Source organism: Pelmatolapia mariae, linkage group LG4, assembly GCF_036321145.2.
Source record: "Pelmatolapia mariae isolate MD_Pm_ZW linkage group LG4, Pm_UMD_F_2, whole genome shotgun sequence".
Taxonomy (NCBI): Eukaryota; Metazoa; Chordata; class Actinopteri; order Cichliformes; family Cichlidae; genus Pelmatolapia; species Pelmatolapia mariae.
This window is the reverse complement of record NC_086230.1, coordinates 18729467-18745531: the sequence shown is the minus strand read 5'-3', so window position 1 is coordinate 18745531 and position 16065 is coordinate 18729467. Positions and strand designations below refer to the sequence as shown.

Sequence of the window (16065 nt, the reverse complement as noted above, 5' to 3'; positions counted from 1 at the left end):
CTTGGACCAGCTGTTAGTACAGTTAATCTTACAGTGTTTGTGAGTCGTCTGTGTGTTGCTGTTGTTTGTACCAGGCTAATCAACCTAAATATCACTAGTACCGATACCAGCGCTGGTATCAGATTGATACTAACGCGATAGGATCGATATTTTTGTTTCTATCCTCTAAACCTCAAACATGCACTATGAAAAATGTCTGAACCTTTCTGTGTTCACTGTCATGTCTATTTTATTTATAGTTTATTGCACATTTTTAAAAACAAAAGACCCAAAGTGCTTTAGAGATGGGCAGATTTACTAGTTCCAAAATACAGTCGTGGCCAAAAGTTTTGAGAATGACACAAATATTAGTTTTCACAAAGTTTTCTGCTAAACTGCTTTTGGATCTTTGTTTCAGTTGTTTCTGTGATGTACTGAAATATAATAACAAGCACTTCATACGTTTCAAAGGCTTTTATCGACAATTACATGACATTTATGCAAAGAGTCAGTATTTGCAGTGTTGGCCCTTCTTTTTCAGGACCTCTGCAATTCGACTGGGCATGCTCTCAATCAACTTCTGGGCCAAATCCTGACTGATAGCAACCCATTCTGTCATAATCACTTCTTGGAGTTTGTCAGAATTAGTGGGTTTTTGTTTGTCCATCCGCCTCTTGAGGATTGACCACAAGTTCTCAATGGGATTAAGATCTGGGGAGTTTCCAGGCCATGGACCCAAAATTTCAACGTTTTGTTCCCCGAGCCACTTAGTTATCACTTTTGCCTTATGGCACAGTGCTCCATCGTGCTGGAAAATGCATTGTTCTTCACCAAACTGTTGTTGGATTGTTGGAAGAAGTTGCTGTTGGAGGGTGTTTTGGTACCATCCTTTATTCATGGCTGTGTTTTGGGGCAAAATTGTGAGTGAGCCCACTCAATTGGATGAGAAGCAACCCCACACATGAATTGTCTCAGGATCCTTTACTGTTGGCATGACACAGGACTGATGGTAGCGCTCCCTTTTCTTCTCCGGACAAGCCTTTTTCCAGATGCCCCAAACAATCGGAAAGAGGCTTCATATACAGAATATGACTTTGCCCCAGTCCTCAGCTGTCCATTCACCATACTTTCTGCAGAAGATCAATCTGTCCCTGATGGGTTTTTTTTTTTTGGAGAGAAGTGACTTCTTTGCTGCCCTTCTTGACACCAGGCCATCTTCCAACAGTTTTCGCCTCACTGTGCGTTCCTGAGCAAGCTCTGCACTGATGGCATTCCGATCCCGCAGCTGAATCCTCTTTAGGAGACGATCCTGGCGCTTGCTGGACTTTCTTGGACGCCCTGAAGCCTTCTTAACAAGAATTGAACCTCTTTCCTTGAAGTTCTTGATGATCCTATAAATTGTTGATTTAAGTGCAATCTTAGTAGCCACAATATCCTTGCCTGTGAAGCCATTTTTATGCAACACAATGATGGCTGCACGCGTTTCTTTGCAGGTCACCATGGTTAACAATGGAAGAACAATGATTTCAAGCAACACCCTCCTTTTAACATGTCAGATCTGCCATTCTAACCCAATCAGCCTGACATAATGATCTCCAGCCTTGTGCTCGTCAACATTCTCACCTGAGTTAACAAGACGATTACTGAAATGATCTCAGCAGGTCCTTTGATGACAGCAATGGAATGCAGTGGAAAGGTTTTATTGGGATTAAGTTAATTTTCATGGCAAATAAGGACTATGCAATTCATCTGATCACTCTTCATAACATTCTGGAGTATATGCAAATTGCTATTATAAAAACTTAAGCAGCAACTTTTCCAGTTTCCAATATTTATGTAATTCTCAAAACTTTTGGCCATGACTGTACATGCAAAGAATGTTGCTACTTTTAATTAATTGTTAATTTATTTATCAGATTGAGTCTATGAGTTATTTTCAGGTATGTTTGAATAATAAATCAGTACTTTCACATAAACAACAACAACACATGCACACACACAAAATGAATGTATTCTTTCTCAGTTTTTCCTACTCATCTTAACATCCCTTAGTTTTGTCCTGTGTCTCCTCATAGTGGGCCCAATCCACAGGTTGGGAACCACTGAAGTAATTCAAAGAAGAAAAAAAAACGTTTTTCAGTTGCTTGATAATTGTGATATATTACAACCTCAATTCGGTAATGTTTTGAATGTAGAACTTAGGGGACTAGCCCTAGGGGACAATTTTTACTCTGGTGTTGGCGGATGTAAAGACTGCCTGTAACACTGACGGTAGATCAGTCCAAAGTTGGTGGCATGGGCAGGAATACTGACACTCTGCAGGTTTCCTTTCCATCCAAAGACGCCCCTGTGTTGTTCAGCATTCTTACAACCAGAAAGGAGGACGTCTTTGAAGTCGTGCTGAGTTGAGCCTGTCAGGTGGATCAAAGTGCGCCTGTCCAAGGTGCTGAGCCGGTTTTAACATATCCCATCGGGTTCAAAAGTTAAGTTATTTTTTGTTACTCGAGTTTGTGGTGAAATATTCCAAACTGTAATCAAGCTCGCGCTTCAATAATTCATCTGGCGCTGAATAAATTATTAAAAAATGCCCGCTGATCAGCTGCAGCGGTCGGAAAAAAAATATCATGGGCTCCGGTGTTCGACCAATGGGAGAAAGAGATCCCACGCTCCTGCCGAGCTTCAACCAATCATAGCAGCACTTCCTCCATTTCCTGTTGTGGAGTGGGAGCTGCACGGAGGATTCCTGTGGTCCAGAATGTGAATTTAATACTACTGTGTGCATGGATGACTTTATTTGTTCTCCCCAGAGGTGCTGCTGCGTCACGGAGCCTCATGCGTAAGTAACAGTTGGAACGTTTTGGGGGGGCTGGACGCCAGCTGACTGCTGCCTGTTCCCTGAGGATGTAAACAGCTTATACCCGACTTTGCGGCACATCTTAGTAGATATCAGCTGTGTTATCGTGCTGCATAGCAGGCGTTACATCCCGTCTGTTGTTAATAACATGGGGGTTTGAATGTGTCCCAGCATGGGCCTCAGAGATGACGGGCATCGGCTGCTGCACCTGATGTCATGACGCGTCTGTGGATATTCCCTTGACAACCGCGGATCGGATACCAATATTCAGGTAGGTTGCTGCGGTAGCCCGTGCAGTGTTTCTGATCCTGGATTTACTGGAGCTCCTGTGTGTGATTGCGTAAAGCTTTACTGCTGTCTGTCATCCATAACAAGTTCAGCCTGGACAACTGCAGGTTTATAAAAACTCTGATGTGATGAGCTCTTTCTGTTTACTTCTGTCTATGAGAGAGGCAAACAAAAGGGCCCGGCTCAATGGATAGCCTTGACGTAGTATACTGTAGCGGATTAGTATCAGTTGATAAAGCAAGGGTCAAGCCAGCCAACCAACATAAAAGGAAGACTTCCTGTCAAACTTTTCAATATAAAAGTCGACTTCCTCTTTTGTTTGTTTGTTTGTTTGTTTTTACAGAAGATAAAGTTGAGTCTGTTGAGTTGACTCCATTACGTTTTTGTTTACCATCGGGTAACTCTAGCAATTAACGACTGTGCAGCTTTAAATCAGCTGAAACTCTGCACTGTAAAATTAATGCATTAACTGTTTAGGACATACAGTTTTTTTATACCCTACATAGTACACAATTTTCAGAGGCTCAGAAGTAACTGGACAAACTAATAAGGACTGTTTTTTAACACTTGGATGAAAAACCTTTGCAGCCAATGACTGCTTGACCTCCAAATACCTTGTTTCCTCCTGTGAGATGCTCTGGCAGGCCTTTACTGCAGAATCCTTCAGTCGCTGCTGGCTTGTTTGTCTTTCTGCATTTAGTTTTGTCTTCAGTGACCGACAAGCTGCTCTGTTGGGTTGAGGTCATAAGTAACTATATTTATTTTCTTGGGTTGTCTTTCCACTTCCACTAGTATTAATTTGCAATTTGAAGCACTGCCCTCTTTTCTGGCAAAGTCTAATCTGGCTTTCTTGTTCAGGAGTGGAACCAGTGTTGTGCACCCTGTTTTAAACTCGTTAGACTTGGTTAGATGTTGTGAAGTAGTTTTTCTTTACCATGGAAATAATTCTGTCATCATCCACTTCATCCATCATCTGTGGCCTTTCAGGACTTTTGTTGTTGCTCAGCTGGCCAGTTTTTAAGAACGGACCAGATTGTTGATTTGGGCAATTCTAAAATGTTTGCTATCGCTCTGATTGTTTTTTCTTTTTTTCTTTTTTCTTGTTTTAATCCATTGTTTAATCTAACAATGGCCTAAACTTGCATCTCATTGTACCTCATATTGAGATTTCAAATGAACAGCAAGTTCAAATCAACTCCAGATCTTTTATCTGCTCATGTTTTTCATCTGGCGTTGAGCATTGTCTATTTACTACTGAGCCCTTGAAAATGAGGGACTATCTATAAAAATGACTCTAATTCCTAATTTTGTTAAATGCCTTGAATTCAAATAAAAAGTCCAAGCACTTCAATCACATCTTGATTACTTGATTTAAATCCACAGTGTTGGTATACAGGGGCAAAACTACAACAAATATGTAATTGCCCAAAAACTTACAGACCTAACTGCATGTTATTATTTTTGAGTAACAGATATAAACCTAAAACTCCAGAAAATATGTTACAGTTATTTATTTATTCATGATTTTTTTTAAATAAAACACTTTTAATAATGCAGTCATTTGTGATTTGTGAGGGATGTTTTTCGATGCTATGAGCAGAGAGTTTTACAATATATAAGGCACAGCTTGGAATGATGAGTGTTGTCCTCTTGTTCCTGTTCAGGAACCATCATGCCAATAACACTTCTGTGGGCCGTGGACGTGTACGGCAGAGTGTACAGCCTTTCTACTGCCGGCCAGCGCTGGGAACGTGCTGATGACTCGCTGCTAGAGCTCAAACGTGTCTCTGCAGGGAAGGGGCGCTGCTGGGGCATCGGCTGTGACCACCATGTTTACCTCAATATGATGCCCAGTGAGACCCCGATCCGCTACCGGGAGGAGACCTATGAAAACCAGGTGGGACAAGGTTGTATATTTTAACGCTGTAAATGGAGATGCTGTTTATGATTAATGCTAAATCTGTGTTTTTTTATGTTTGTTTTTTCAGAGGTGGAACCCAGTGGATGGCTTTACTGACACACTGCTGCCCACCGACCGTTGGCCGTGGAGCGATGTGACCGGAATGAATCCCCAGCCGCTCCACAGCTTCCAGCTGCCCTCCCGCAGCTGGGAGTGGGAGGGAGACTGGTATGTGGATCACACCTGTGGAGGAGAACCCAGCCAGACTGGGGTGAGAAATAACTCAGCTCCTCGTGAACACATACAAACCCTTTGTTTACATCCTCCTGTCTTTCCTCTGTTCTTCTGTTTCTCATAACATTTAATTCATATTTAAAACAAATGCTTCCAGTTTTAATCACATGCTCACTACCTTGGACTCTGTAGGGCTGGGAGTATGCCGTTGACTTCCCAGCCAACTTCTCCCCTGACAAAAAGTGGAATTCTTGTGTCCGTCGTAGACGGTGGATCCGCTACAGAAGATACATAGCACAAGGCACTTGGGCAAAGGTTTCAAAAGTCTCCATTTATTCTGTATTTCTATATGATCATGTTACTTTCACTGTGAGACAAAGCAAAAGAATTACCACAGTAGCCTTGTCTTCCTCTGCAGATCCCCTTGGACAATCCCAGGAAACCTCCACTGCCGCTCTGTGACATCAGCTGTGGTGGCTGGGAGATGAGCGATCAGTCCGGAAGGTATCCCTACCTCTGGAGTGTATCTCAACAGGGACAGGTGAGCAATGTGTGTGTAAGACCCATTTACTATAATCATAATAAATGTGTATTAAAATGAATAACCGTACCATAAGATTAAAAACAGAGGTTATGGCAGTGCAGAAAATTCCTGAAAAGTTTAAAGAGCTATAAAAACATTCTGCTGTTGTTCTCCACCAACAACCTCAATACAATGCTGTGGAAGCTTTAATCAAGCACATTCACAAACACATTTAAATCTCATGAGATCAAAAATTCAAGATTAATGATGTATTTTGTTGCAACAGGATGCTCTCATGCTGAGCGTAGGCCACTTCTAAGGTTTAGCCACAAGAGGGCAGCATGACTTCATATAGTTTCATGTGGTCCTTGACCACTAACTTGATGATTAATCAAGTTAAAATTGATGCTCTATTATCTATCCCAGAATGAGCTCAGCCACCTAACATGGTATGGATCTGTCTTTTTAAATGAAGGGGTGTGTCAGATGATGATCTGCTGATGTTACCTTTACCCTGCAGGTGTGGTTCAGAGAGGGTATCCACCCTCGTGTGCCAGAAGGGACCAGCTGGGAAGAAGTTGAAGTGCCCAAGGAGGTGGCTCAGATATCAGCTGGTCCTGGAGACCTGCTGTGGGCTTTGCTCTGGGATGGGAACCTGCTGGTGCGAACTGGCCTGAGCCTGGACAGTCCCACTGGTGAGCTTTCATTGTAGCTCACATTTACTCAACAATTCTCCATTATGTCGCACTCTGGTCCCCTTTTTACTTCAACAATCTCTCATACAGGATCACTCAGTGATTTTGGGACTCTTTCAGTTAGGAATCATTATGTAGCTGCTCTGAAAGTCATTAATAATGCAGTTTAAATGCTATGATCATTTTTGTAATAGTATTATAACACAATCCAACTGATATATGACATATCTAGAAAGTAGTAAGTGAAATTCATTGCATTTCCAACTGTTAGTCTTAGTAAACATACAACATGTAGTACTGTCATATTCCAGGTCGGTATCAAAAGTAAAGGTTTAAAGGCACGAAAGCGGCAAACATGTTTAAACATATTTTTAAAACACCCTTAAAAATATGAGTGTGTATCGAATTAGGAAGACTCACTCCCTTTTAAAGATAAAAATCAACAGCACATCTGGTTTGTTCATGTTTAGATGATTTGAGAACTCAACAGGAAGCTTCTCAGTAATGACGGCGTCCTCATTATGAGGAAGACTTGCCTTTGTGCTGCGTTTGTAAAGCATTTTCTTCTTCTTCTGTCAGGCACGTCGTGGCTCGAGGTGGAATCACCGGGAAAGGAAATTGAAGCGCTTCACGTGGCTGTAGGAGTCAGTGTGGTCTGGGTGGTCACTAAGGACTACAAGGTGGGTTATTAGTCAGTTGCAGTTATGTTAGGGCATTGTAGCCCACTGACAGTGTCACTGCAATTTTCTAGAGACTGAAATGAAACAAATGCTTTGATTTAAAAAGAAGTAAACTGTATTACTGAATTACTGCTACTGCACTAAAATAAATTTTTGAGTAATGACTCCAACGTCGGTGCATGAATCCAGGTGTGGTTCAGGCGTGGCGTGAACTCCCACAACCCCTGTGGCTCTGGCTGGATCAGCATCGGAGGGGAAATGATGATGGTGGACGTAGGACTGAATGACCAGGTTAGGAGAGCTTAGAGCTTAAACATTTCATCGGCAGATCATCAGTTTAAATAAACAGCTGAACGAGTCAACTTTATAATATAATACTGCTTATGTGAAAAGATAGTCCTCAAATGCTTAGAATGTGGATTTAATAGGTTAGCTGTTGCCACTGAAGTCGGCCTGTGGGTGAAATGTAACTGTTAAGGATAAGATTTTCCTTGAACTTTCTTGCTGCTTGGGTCTTTTAAACTCCACTGCAGATGGTGCCTGCTCTGCACAGCTTCTGTACTTCTGACTGCTACCACCTCTGTCTGCTTCACGTTACTGTCACTCTGGATCTGGTTTCAGGACAAACCAGATCAGGTCTTAGGGTGAGGCAGAAAGCTTTCGATCCTGTGCCTTACTGCTGAAGACTTTGCTAGTTCTTCAAACCCATATCTCGCACCTCCTCCCTTTCGGTCTCACCCATGTCCCCCTCCTTCTCTTGCCTGTAGTCCTGTAACAAGAGCACAGCCAGACGTTCCAGCCAATGTCCCAGCAGGCCCAGCCTTATATATCCCCAGACTATATTCCTACTCGCCTCACATAGGGGGAGATTCCCTAATTAGAAGCTGGCCAAGCCATCGTCATCGTATCCCATATTTCATATTTCAGGCTTGCAATTATGGAAATGGCTTGTGTGAGGTGGCAGGAGCCAGTGTTACAGTATATGGCCTTATAAAGTAGTACTTGACTGTGTCCTGCTAGAGCTTCTGATGTGTTATTGAGGAGTGAATACTTTCCTGCGATTACTGAGAGTGAAAACTATTTAATAACTCAATAAGTAAATATTGTATGTACATCAATGGCCGTCTTTTATTTTTTATGTTACAGCATTTGTTTGTTTTTTTTCTCTGTTCTTCTGTTAGGTGTGGGCGGTTGGTGAGGACCGCGGCCTGTATTTTAGAATAGGTGTCACCCCATCTGAACCAAGTGGAAATGGCTGGATCCCTGTTTCTGCCCAATGGGGCAATAGTAAAGAGGTTATTCCGCCCAGGTGTGCATAAATAAATTAACTGCATATTTTAATTGGCAAGCACAGTGCACATTCAAGCTTAATATTGCGTGTGTGTTTGCATGTGTGTTATTTAACAGGGATGACTGTGAGTTCAACGGGCAGTTGACTGAGGCATCACAGGGCTCCGTTCTGAGCTGCACTGATTCAGACTCAGAGTTGGGTCCTGCCGACCCTCAAAACAGCACTTCTAACACCCCCATCTTAGAGGCAGAAGCGCCCTCTGTAGTCCCCTTAGGGGGCTCTGACTCACCTACACCTCCACAGGAAAAAGAAGATGCTCCTTTAGCCCCCCAAACGAATGCCCCCAAGCCTTTTATTCCTGCCAGTGACAGCTTCATCAACAGCCTGGTGTCCGATCGTGACAGAACCTCCACGCTGCAACCGTCCATCACAGAGATGCCGCAGGAAGAGCATGAGGAGCCACCTCTGGCCCCAGTACTCCAAACCCCTGATGCCGGAGGGCACGATGTCCCCTGGATGAACGTGGACCTGGAGGGGGCAGGGGCGGCTCGAGGTGCACAAGCGGCAGGGCCCTCAGCGGGCGATGGCAGTGCGGCTGCCACTTATGCCCTGGGGACTCTGGAGAGCTCTCGGGGAGTGGGGGAAGAGGAAGGACCAGTGTGGGCTTGGATTTCCGGTGGAGGTTGTGACGTGGATGCGAGTTCACAGATTAGCTGGCTTAGTCCTGCAGGTATATGGACAACCAGTCACAACACTTATATTGTGATAATGTATTTTTGCTCCATTTTATGGCTCTGAATGATTGTGTGAGCTGTATCTCTGTCCATCAGGTCCTCTCACCACCTCTCTGTCACTGACTCCAGTCCAATCAGCCGCCTGGAGCAAACAGCCACAGCAGCAGGAACACAGAGAGGAGATCAGCAAGAAACCGCTGGAAAGAAGCAACGTAAGACAGCTTATATTTGGCATGTCTCTTAACGTGCTCCTCTAAGTGTTGGATTCATTATATTCACTCCTCTCATGGCACACCCTCGGCTGTGTCCGTGTCTACATCTGTGCCTCCTTTTCTCTCATCAGTCTGTGTGGGTGCGTAAGGGCACACTGCGCTGGTGGAGAGACTGGAAACCTCAGCGCTGGATCGATGTGGGCGTTGCTCTCGAGCAGTCCACCAAGTCAGATGGCAAAAAGGACAGCATTTTCTTTGTTTACTACACACAGTATGATGAGAAAAAGGTCGGTTGTGTTAAGCTGCGACCGGTTAAAGTCTCATAAGAAGTGACAGAAAGCACAGATAGATGTCTCTTGGTCACTCTCTGTTCATTCTCTGTGTCTCAGTACCTTCATGTGTTTATAAATGAAGTGACGGCGCTGGTTCCGGTGCTCAGGGACTGCCACTATGCCTTTGCTGTGTACACTGCCGAAAGGACCAAACAGAGGTGGCCTCTGGTCCTGGCAGCACAAAGCGAAAAGGATATGAGTGATTGGGTAACAGCTTTATGCATCATTAAGCAGTTTGACAGTTGTTCCCATCTGTTATTTTTCAGTGAAGCTGATCAGATTCTCCATTGTTTCTGGATCTGCTTTGTGTCTTCAGTTGTGCCTGTTGTCTGACTGTTGCTGTGAGTGTCGAGGGATCACAGGTCTCCCGTCCAAACAGGCCCTGTGGTCCACCACATCAAAGGGAGACATCATGGTCCACGAGCCGTCCCTCTCGCTGGAGGCCCCTGCGCATGCCATGGCCTGTGACCTCATGTGAGAATGATACCGAGCAGTGGCTTCTGTCTGCTTTTTCATGTCTTTTCATTCTTTCTCACTGTCTTGACCTGGTTTCTCATTACTCTGTTTTTATTTTAAATCACTGCCTCACTAACATGCTAACATACATCGCTGTCTGGTTAAAGTGGGTGGCATTTGAGCAGCTAATCACTTTCAGTCTGTGCTAACTATACTGGAGCTAACGCTGGGTGCTTCCGCTGTATGGTGCTGCAGGTTTTGGCGCCAGATCCACGGCCACCTGCGCTGTGTAGAGTCTAACAGTCTGGGGCTGGTGTGGGGCATCGGGTGGGACGGCACCGCCTGGGTCTACAGTGGGCGCTGTGAGCAACAGCCCAACCCGGGTAAACATGTCCTGTAGACGATTACTCATGTCCCCACACCTATACAAGGAGTACTTCAAAATAAAGACATGTTCTTATTTAGCAAAGCCAAACTTTTTCCAGCTAACTGATTGTTACCAAATAAATAAAATACTAACATGCAAATATCTAAAAAACAAAAAAACAGTCTGCTCTTTTCTTGCTAGCATGTTCTAGTTTGATGTGCAACTGCTTGAGCATAGTTTAAAGTCTCTTCCATCTGTTGCCACTGTAGAAGCACACACGATACACATGCATAAATATTATTTCCCTTGTTTGCATGAAACTTTAATGTGTCTTCGTTTCTGCAGGAGGTGCCATTCAGATGCACCAGCAGACTGACGTCAGGAGTGTGCATGTGTATGAGAATCAAAGATGGAACCCTATGACTGGATATACAGACAAGTAGGGTTGCCCCCCCCCCCCCCCCCCCCCCCCCCCCACACACACACACCCCACCCCATCTTTTACAGTTTTTAAGTCTTTGCACTTTATTTTAAGCTTTGCAGCTGTTCTCGCCACCTTACACCATTCCTTTGTGATTTACTCCTCCAGAGGGCTTCCTACAGACCGCCCTATGTGGAGCGATGAAAGCGGCCTGAAGGAGTGCATCAAAGGCAGCACATACCCGCCCTCCCCTCAGTGGTCCTGGGTAGGTAGAATCCGAGGGATTGGTTCCTCCGAAATATTCATTTTTTTGTTTCACTGGCATTCTCTGCCATGAATGTTTGTTTCAGGTGTCAGAGTGGGCCGTGGACTACAGCGTCCCCGGAGGAACGGACAAAGAAGGCTGGCAGTATGCTGCAGACTTTCCCACGTATGTAAGCTTTTTTATTTGTTTTTATTAGGGTGTCTCGAAAGAAGTCCTTCCCTTTGATTGACTCATCTGTTTTCTACAGGACATTTCATGGCCACAAAACCATGAAAGACTTTGTTAGACGCAGAAGATGGACTAGGTGAGCACACTTCGCATCGCTGGGATTTTGTAGCGCTCAGTTTTTGCAGCATCTTAACAATAACATATCCACACCCAGGAAGTGTAAGATCACATTGCAAGCTCCATGGAATCAGGTCCCACCCATCCACCTGAGTGACATCTCACTGATGCCATGCCTGGCCCAGAGCAAAATGGAGCAGGTCCCTGTCTGGGCCCTCAGTGACAAGGGAGATGTCTTGTGTCGGTTGGGAGTCAGCCTCCAAAACCCTGCGGTGAGAAACGTGCTGAGGATCTGTTCTATAGGTAGTTACTTCACATTTCTAACCATCTCTAACCTCACTGGGTCTGACCACATAGGGCAGCTCGTGGCTCCATGTGGGCACTGACCAGCCCTTTAAGTCCATCTCTATCGGTGGAGCCAATCAGGTATGGGCCATTGCCAAGGATGGAGCTGTCTTCTACAGAGGATCAGTATCCCCACAAAACCCTGCAGGTCAGTTAAATTTATAAATCTCATAATGAATCATATATATAAGTCATAAAGTTATAATGTGTTCTGGAGGAAAAGAGAATAAAGTTAAATGATTTATGATGTGAGTGCATGCATCGACTAATATAACCAGTGAGAAACCAAAGAGAGTCAGACTTTGTCTATTTTTCAAGAGCTTTTGTCTCTCTGCAGGAGAGTGCTGGTACCACATCCCCTCCCCCCTGAGACAGACCCTCAGACAGCTTTCTGTTGGGCGGACCTCTGTCTTTGCTGTGGATGAAAACAGTGAGCAATATTATATTTTATTGGACCAATGTCTATTAAAATGCAAGAACATGAGTCAAATGGCAATACCTTCTGTTAATGTCATTTAGGTAACCTGTGGTACAGACAGGGCCTCACCCCCAGCTACCCACAGGGCTCCGCCTGGGAGCTCATCTCCAACAATGTCACCAAGGTTTCTGTGGGGCCGCTGGACCAGGTCAGTGTTACCACAGTTTACAGAAGCAAACAAGCTGTAATGGAATTAAAAGTAAAACAGAATCTAAAAGACATTAAAAGGAATAAAAAAAAAATAAACTGCATTTATAGTAAAACTGGAGTTAAAAGCATTAAGAGAATCCAAATGAACTTTACATAATAGCAGACCTGTTGCATTCATATCACCCAGTTGCCCATCTAAACAGATATGTTTTTAGCATTCAGTTACCAAAGTCTGAAAAGCCCCATCACCCCAGAGACTTAGCTGAGTGTAATAAACACTAAATAAAACTTGTCTCAGACACTCAAGCGAAGGCTTAAAACAAGAAGTCTATCCATCAATAACTACATTTGCATGTTGTAAGGCTGGAGTTTGTGTCAGCGATGCTGTTTTCTCCAGGTCTGGATCATAGCAGACGGAGTTCCAGGTTTCCCTGCTGAGACTCCCGGAGCCGTCTGCCACAGGACGAGTGTGGGACCCATGCAGCCCAAGGGCCTGTCCTGGGACTATGGGATAGGGGTGAGCTCCTAGTTGATACCTGTTGCAAAAACTGTTCCCATTTCTTCAGTTGAAACTGAAAGATGCCAAAGATATTATTATATTGTGTCCTAGCACCAAAAAAACGATTCCCAAAAAGCTATTATCACAGCATAGTGTGCAGTGTGTCCCTAAAAACTTTGAGGAAACTGGGACTCTTGTGGTAAGAAACAGTAAAAAAAATCCAGCAAAACTCTGACACAGGACATGTGAGATGCATCCAGTCCCTTCAGTTGATTAGTCTACTGTTCACTGAAGCCTGATCAGGAGTGATCTCAGTAGAAGAATGAATTTTTTAACAATTTTCATCTGCAGATCGATACTCATGCGGTGCTGTAGTGAAGAAACAACCAAAAGGGTGACTTTCAAGTATTTTTTAACCTCAATGTAGCTCTGTGAAATCAGACGGAGGGAAAGTGGCTCTCATAAGGGAGCATAAACCACTCAAGCTTGATTAATAGTACTGTGATAAATCTACGCTGTAGGTATGATTGCCAATAAAAATAAAATGCAGGGTATACACAGTGTAATGATTAGCAGAGGGGTAATAGCTCTGTCAAACAAATGTTTAACAGAGCTCACGCAACAGCCAGTATTTTGCCAGTGTAAATTAAATCTTATTCCCTATTTATTAGCTCAGAGTGCAAGATGATCAGCTCAGGTTCACTCGTGCTGGCAGACACACTGATGGAGAAGTATATTCTGTATGCAAACAGTGACACCGAGAGAGAAGCTCTGCAGGGATCCAACACAGGACTATGAATCAAGCCTTAAATCAACTAAGCAGAAGCTTTAGGCAGGGCCATCATATTCTTCTTATTTGAATTGAAGAATTCAGGCTATTGGCAAAAGGCACCTTTCAAACTTAGCGTTAAGATTTGAAGTAAAGCCCTTCTTTAATTGTCTGATAATTAGGTTAAAATTAACTGCACTTTAAAAACCAGCAAAATATATACAGTCAGGGTAATATGAAGTAACACCCGCTTTCAATTCTAAAGATGTACATATTCACAATATAATAAATCTATCTGGTAGATACAAGGTCTTAAAATAAGGTAAATATAACAACAAATTGCACAGTGTTTTTATTTATTTAACAAAAACTAAAGCAAAATGCAGAAGAACTCTGGAAAAGTCAAACTTTACCTCTTCTATAAGAATCAAGTGCGTAAGTAGCAGCCAGGTGCTGCTGATCACATGCAAGTATTCAAAAACAGTTAAAGCTGTTTAAGCTTTTTCTAGTATTTCTTATCATTTGCGTGTGTTTGACTTCCAGGGAGGATGGGAGCACATCAGTGTGAGGGGGAACTCAGCAGAGGCTCCTCGAGGCCCTCACCCTCCTCTCGCCGGCCCATCGCGCAGCCCGGTCCACCCGCAGCGTCCGACTCAAGCGAACGGCAGCGCCACAAGCGTGTAGCTCTCTCTCTGTCTCCCGTTTCCTTCTCGTCCTTTTTCCTCAGCCCTGTTTGTGCCTGGATCTATACACAGTATCTCTCCTCAGACCATTTCAACGAACTCCTATCCCTTCGTGTAAAGGGACATGCACAATCACACCCATGGGTTTGGACTGGCTGGATTTGAAACCTGATCGATGGATGAATGTTACTCGCTGGCTTGTTTCCCGGGCAGAAATCATGTCAGTATTCACTGATGACAAAACAGAGAAAAAAGTGAGCGCATGTTGTTGCTCTTACTAAGCTTTGGCTACTGGATGTCACAAGATCTAGCAATAGCTTTTAATTCTTCTCCACAGCAGCCTGATAAAACCTAAGAAGGTGGGATATGATGAAGGGCTAAGGCTTGGTTACCAAATGAACTTCAAACAATCCCAGAGTAGCCTAAGCTGTTATCGGTTTGTAGACTCTTGTTCTGTTTGTTTTTGTGTTTTGAGTTGCCTGTCATGTACATTTGCATGTGTTATCATTTATTTATGATGCGTTTGTTGAGTTGTGTTTCTCCGTTTATTTTGGACCATTACATGTTTGCAATGGAGTGTATTTTTGGCTGCTGATATTTTCAAAATGACTGGCAAAAAAATTTGATACATTTACTTTGTGTGGGGAAAAATATATTGCTTTTTACCGCCAGGCAATACCTTTCTATCCTTCTGCAATAAAATGAGATGAGAAGCTCTTCCTGTTGAGATATATATATATATATATATATATATATATATATATATATACATACATACATACACATCTAGATAACTGTTATGACCGTAACACTGCAGCAGGTCTGAATGTCACCACGGCTGGACATTCATCTTACCGGGGCATTGAAATGTGAAATAAACGTCTGGAAATACCGTTTTGTGGTTTGACATCATTTCACAGAAGCTGGCTTTGGAAGTTTGACCCTTTCCACATGTCTTTGCTATTTTATTCTCTTTTTTATGTACTGAGTGTTTCTCATCCGCCAAAGAATTTCATATATTGTTACAGAGGTGTGCAGAGGATGTTTCCTGAATTCCTCCCTCTATATGTGCATTTAGGTTAACCCGCCATATATTTGTAAAGTTACACAAGTGCTGAAATTAGCTGTGAAAAAAAAATTGTTAAAATGAGTGATGAAAGGCAAAAGCTGCATGCTGTGAAGTCCTGCAGACGTATCAGACTGCAGTGAATCTCAAAAATCCGAGACACAATCTGCAGTTTTGATTGAAGGTGGATGTTTCAGCTGCAGCACAAATCCCCTGACCTTCCAGCACTGATCACAGGATGTTCCTGCATTTTAAAAAAAGACCTTTTTCACATATAGGCCATTTTAATCTGCTCTGAACTGAGTATATTTGAAAGAATCTGGGATCTTATTTTTTAGTCTATAATCCCAAAATAGATGCACACACACACAAAAGTATTTTTGCTCTAAACTTCAAAAGGCTACTCCATGTGGGATGTTGAAAATGTAATACAGCAGTGTGTATTACTTCTTCATCCCCCAGCTTAAACTGGGGCTGGCTCTAAAGAAAAGTAGGACCCTGTGCAGCAAGAACACTGATCCGTCTGTAGTTTGAGAAAAATAAATCCTCAACTGACAGC

At 43.3% G+C, this 16065-nt stretch overlaps 1 protein-coding gene across 1 annotated transcript; it reads left to right on the top strand.

Moving 5' to 3' along the window:
* Positions 1-2483: 2483 nt before the first annotated feature.
* Positions 2484-15332, top strand: tecpr1b (tectonin beta-propeller repeat containing 1b). The gene is made up of 26 exons (XM_063471734.1): positions 2484-2815; positions 3005-3104; positions 4786-5018; positions 5110-5292; positions 5448-5570; positions 5674-5796; positions 6299-6473; positions 7053-7153; positions 7343-7444; positions 8335-8462; positions 8561-9174; positions 9275-9390; positions 9522-9677; positions 9780-9929; positions 10039-10196; positions 10434-10561; positions 10891-10984; positions 11135-11231; positions 11317-11396; positions 11479-11535; positions 11614-11788; positions 11874-12009; positions 12199-12291; positions 12381-12487; positions 12887-13006; positions 14301-15332. Exons 3-26 carry the CDS (start codon positions 4794-4796, stop codon positions 14439-14441), a joined length of 3582 nt encoding a protein of 1193 aa, XP_063327804.1. The 5' UTR covers positions 2484-2815; positions 3005-3104; positions 4786-4793; the 3' UTR covers positions 14442-15332.
* Positions 15333-16065: the final 733 nt, after the last annotated feature.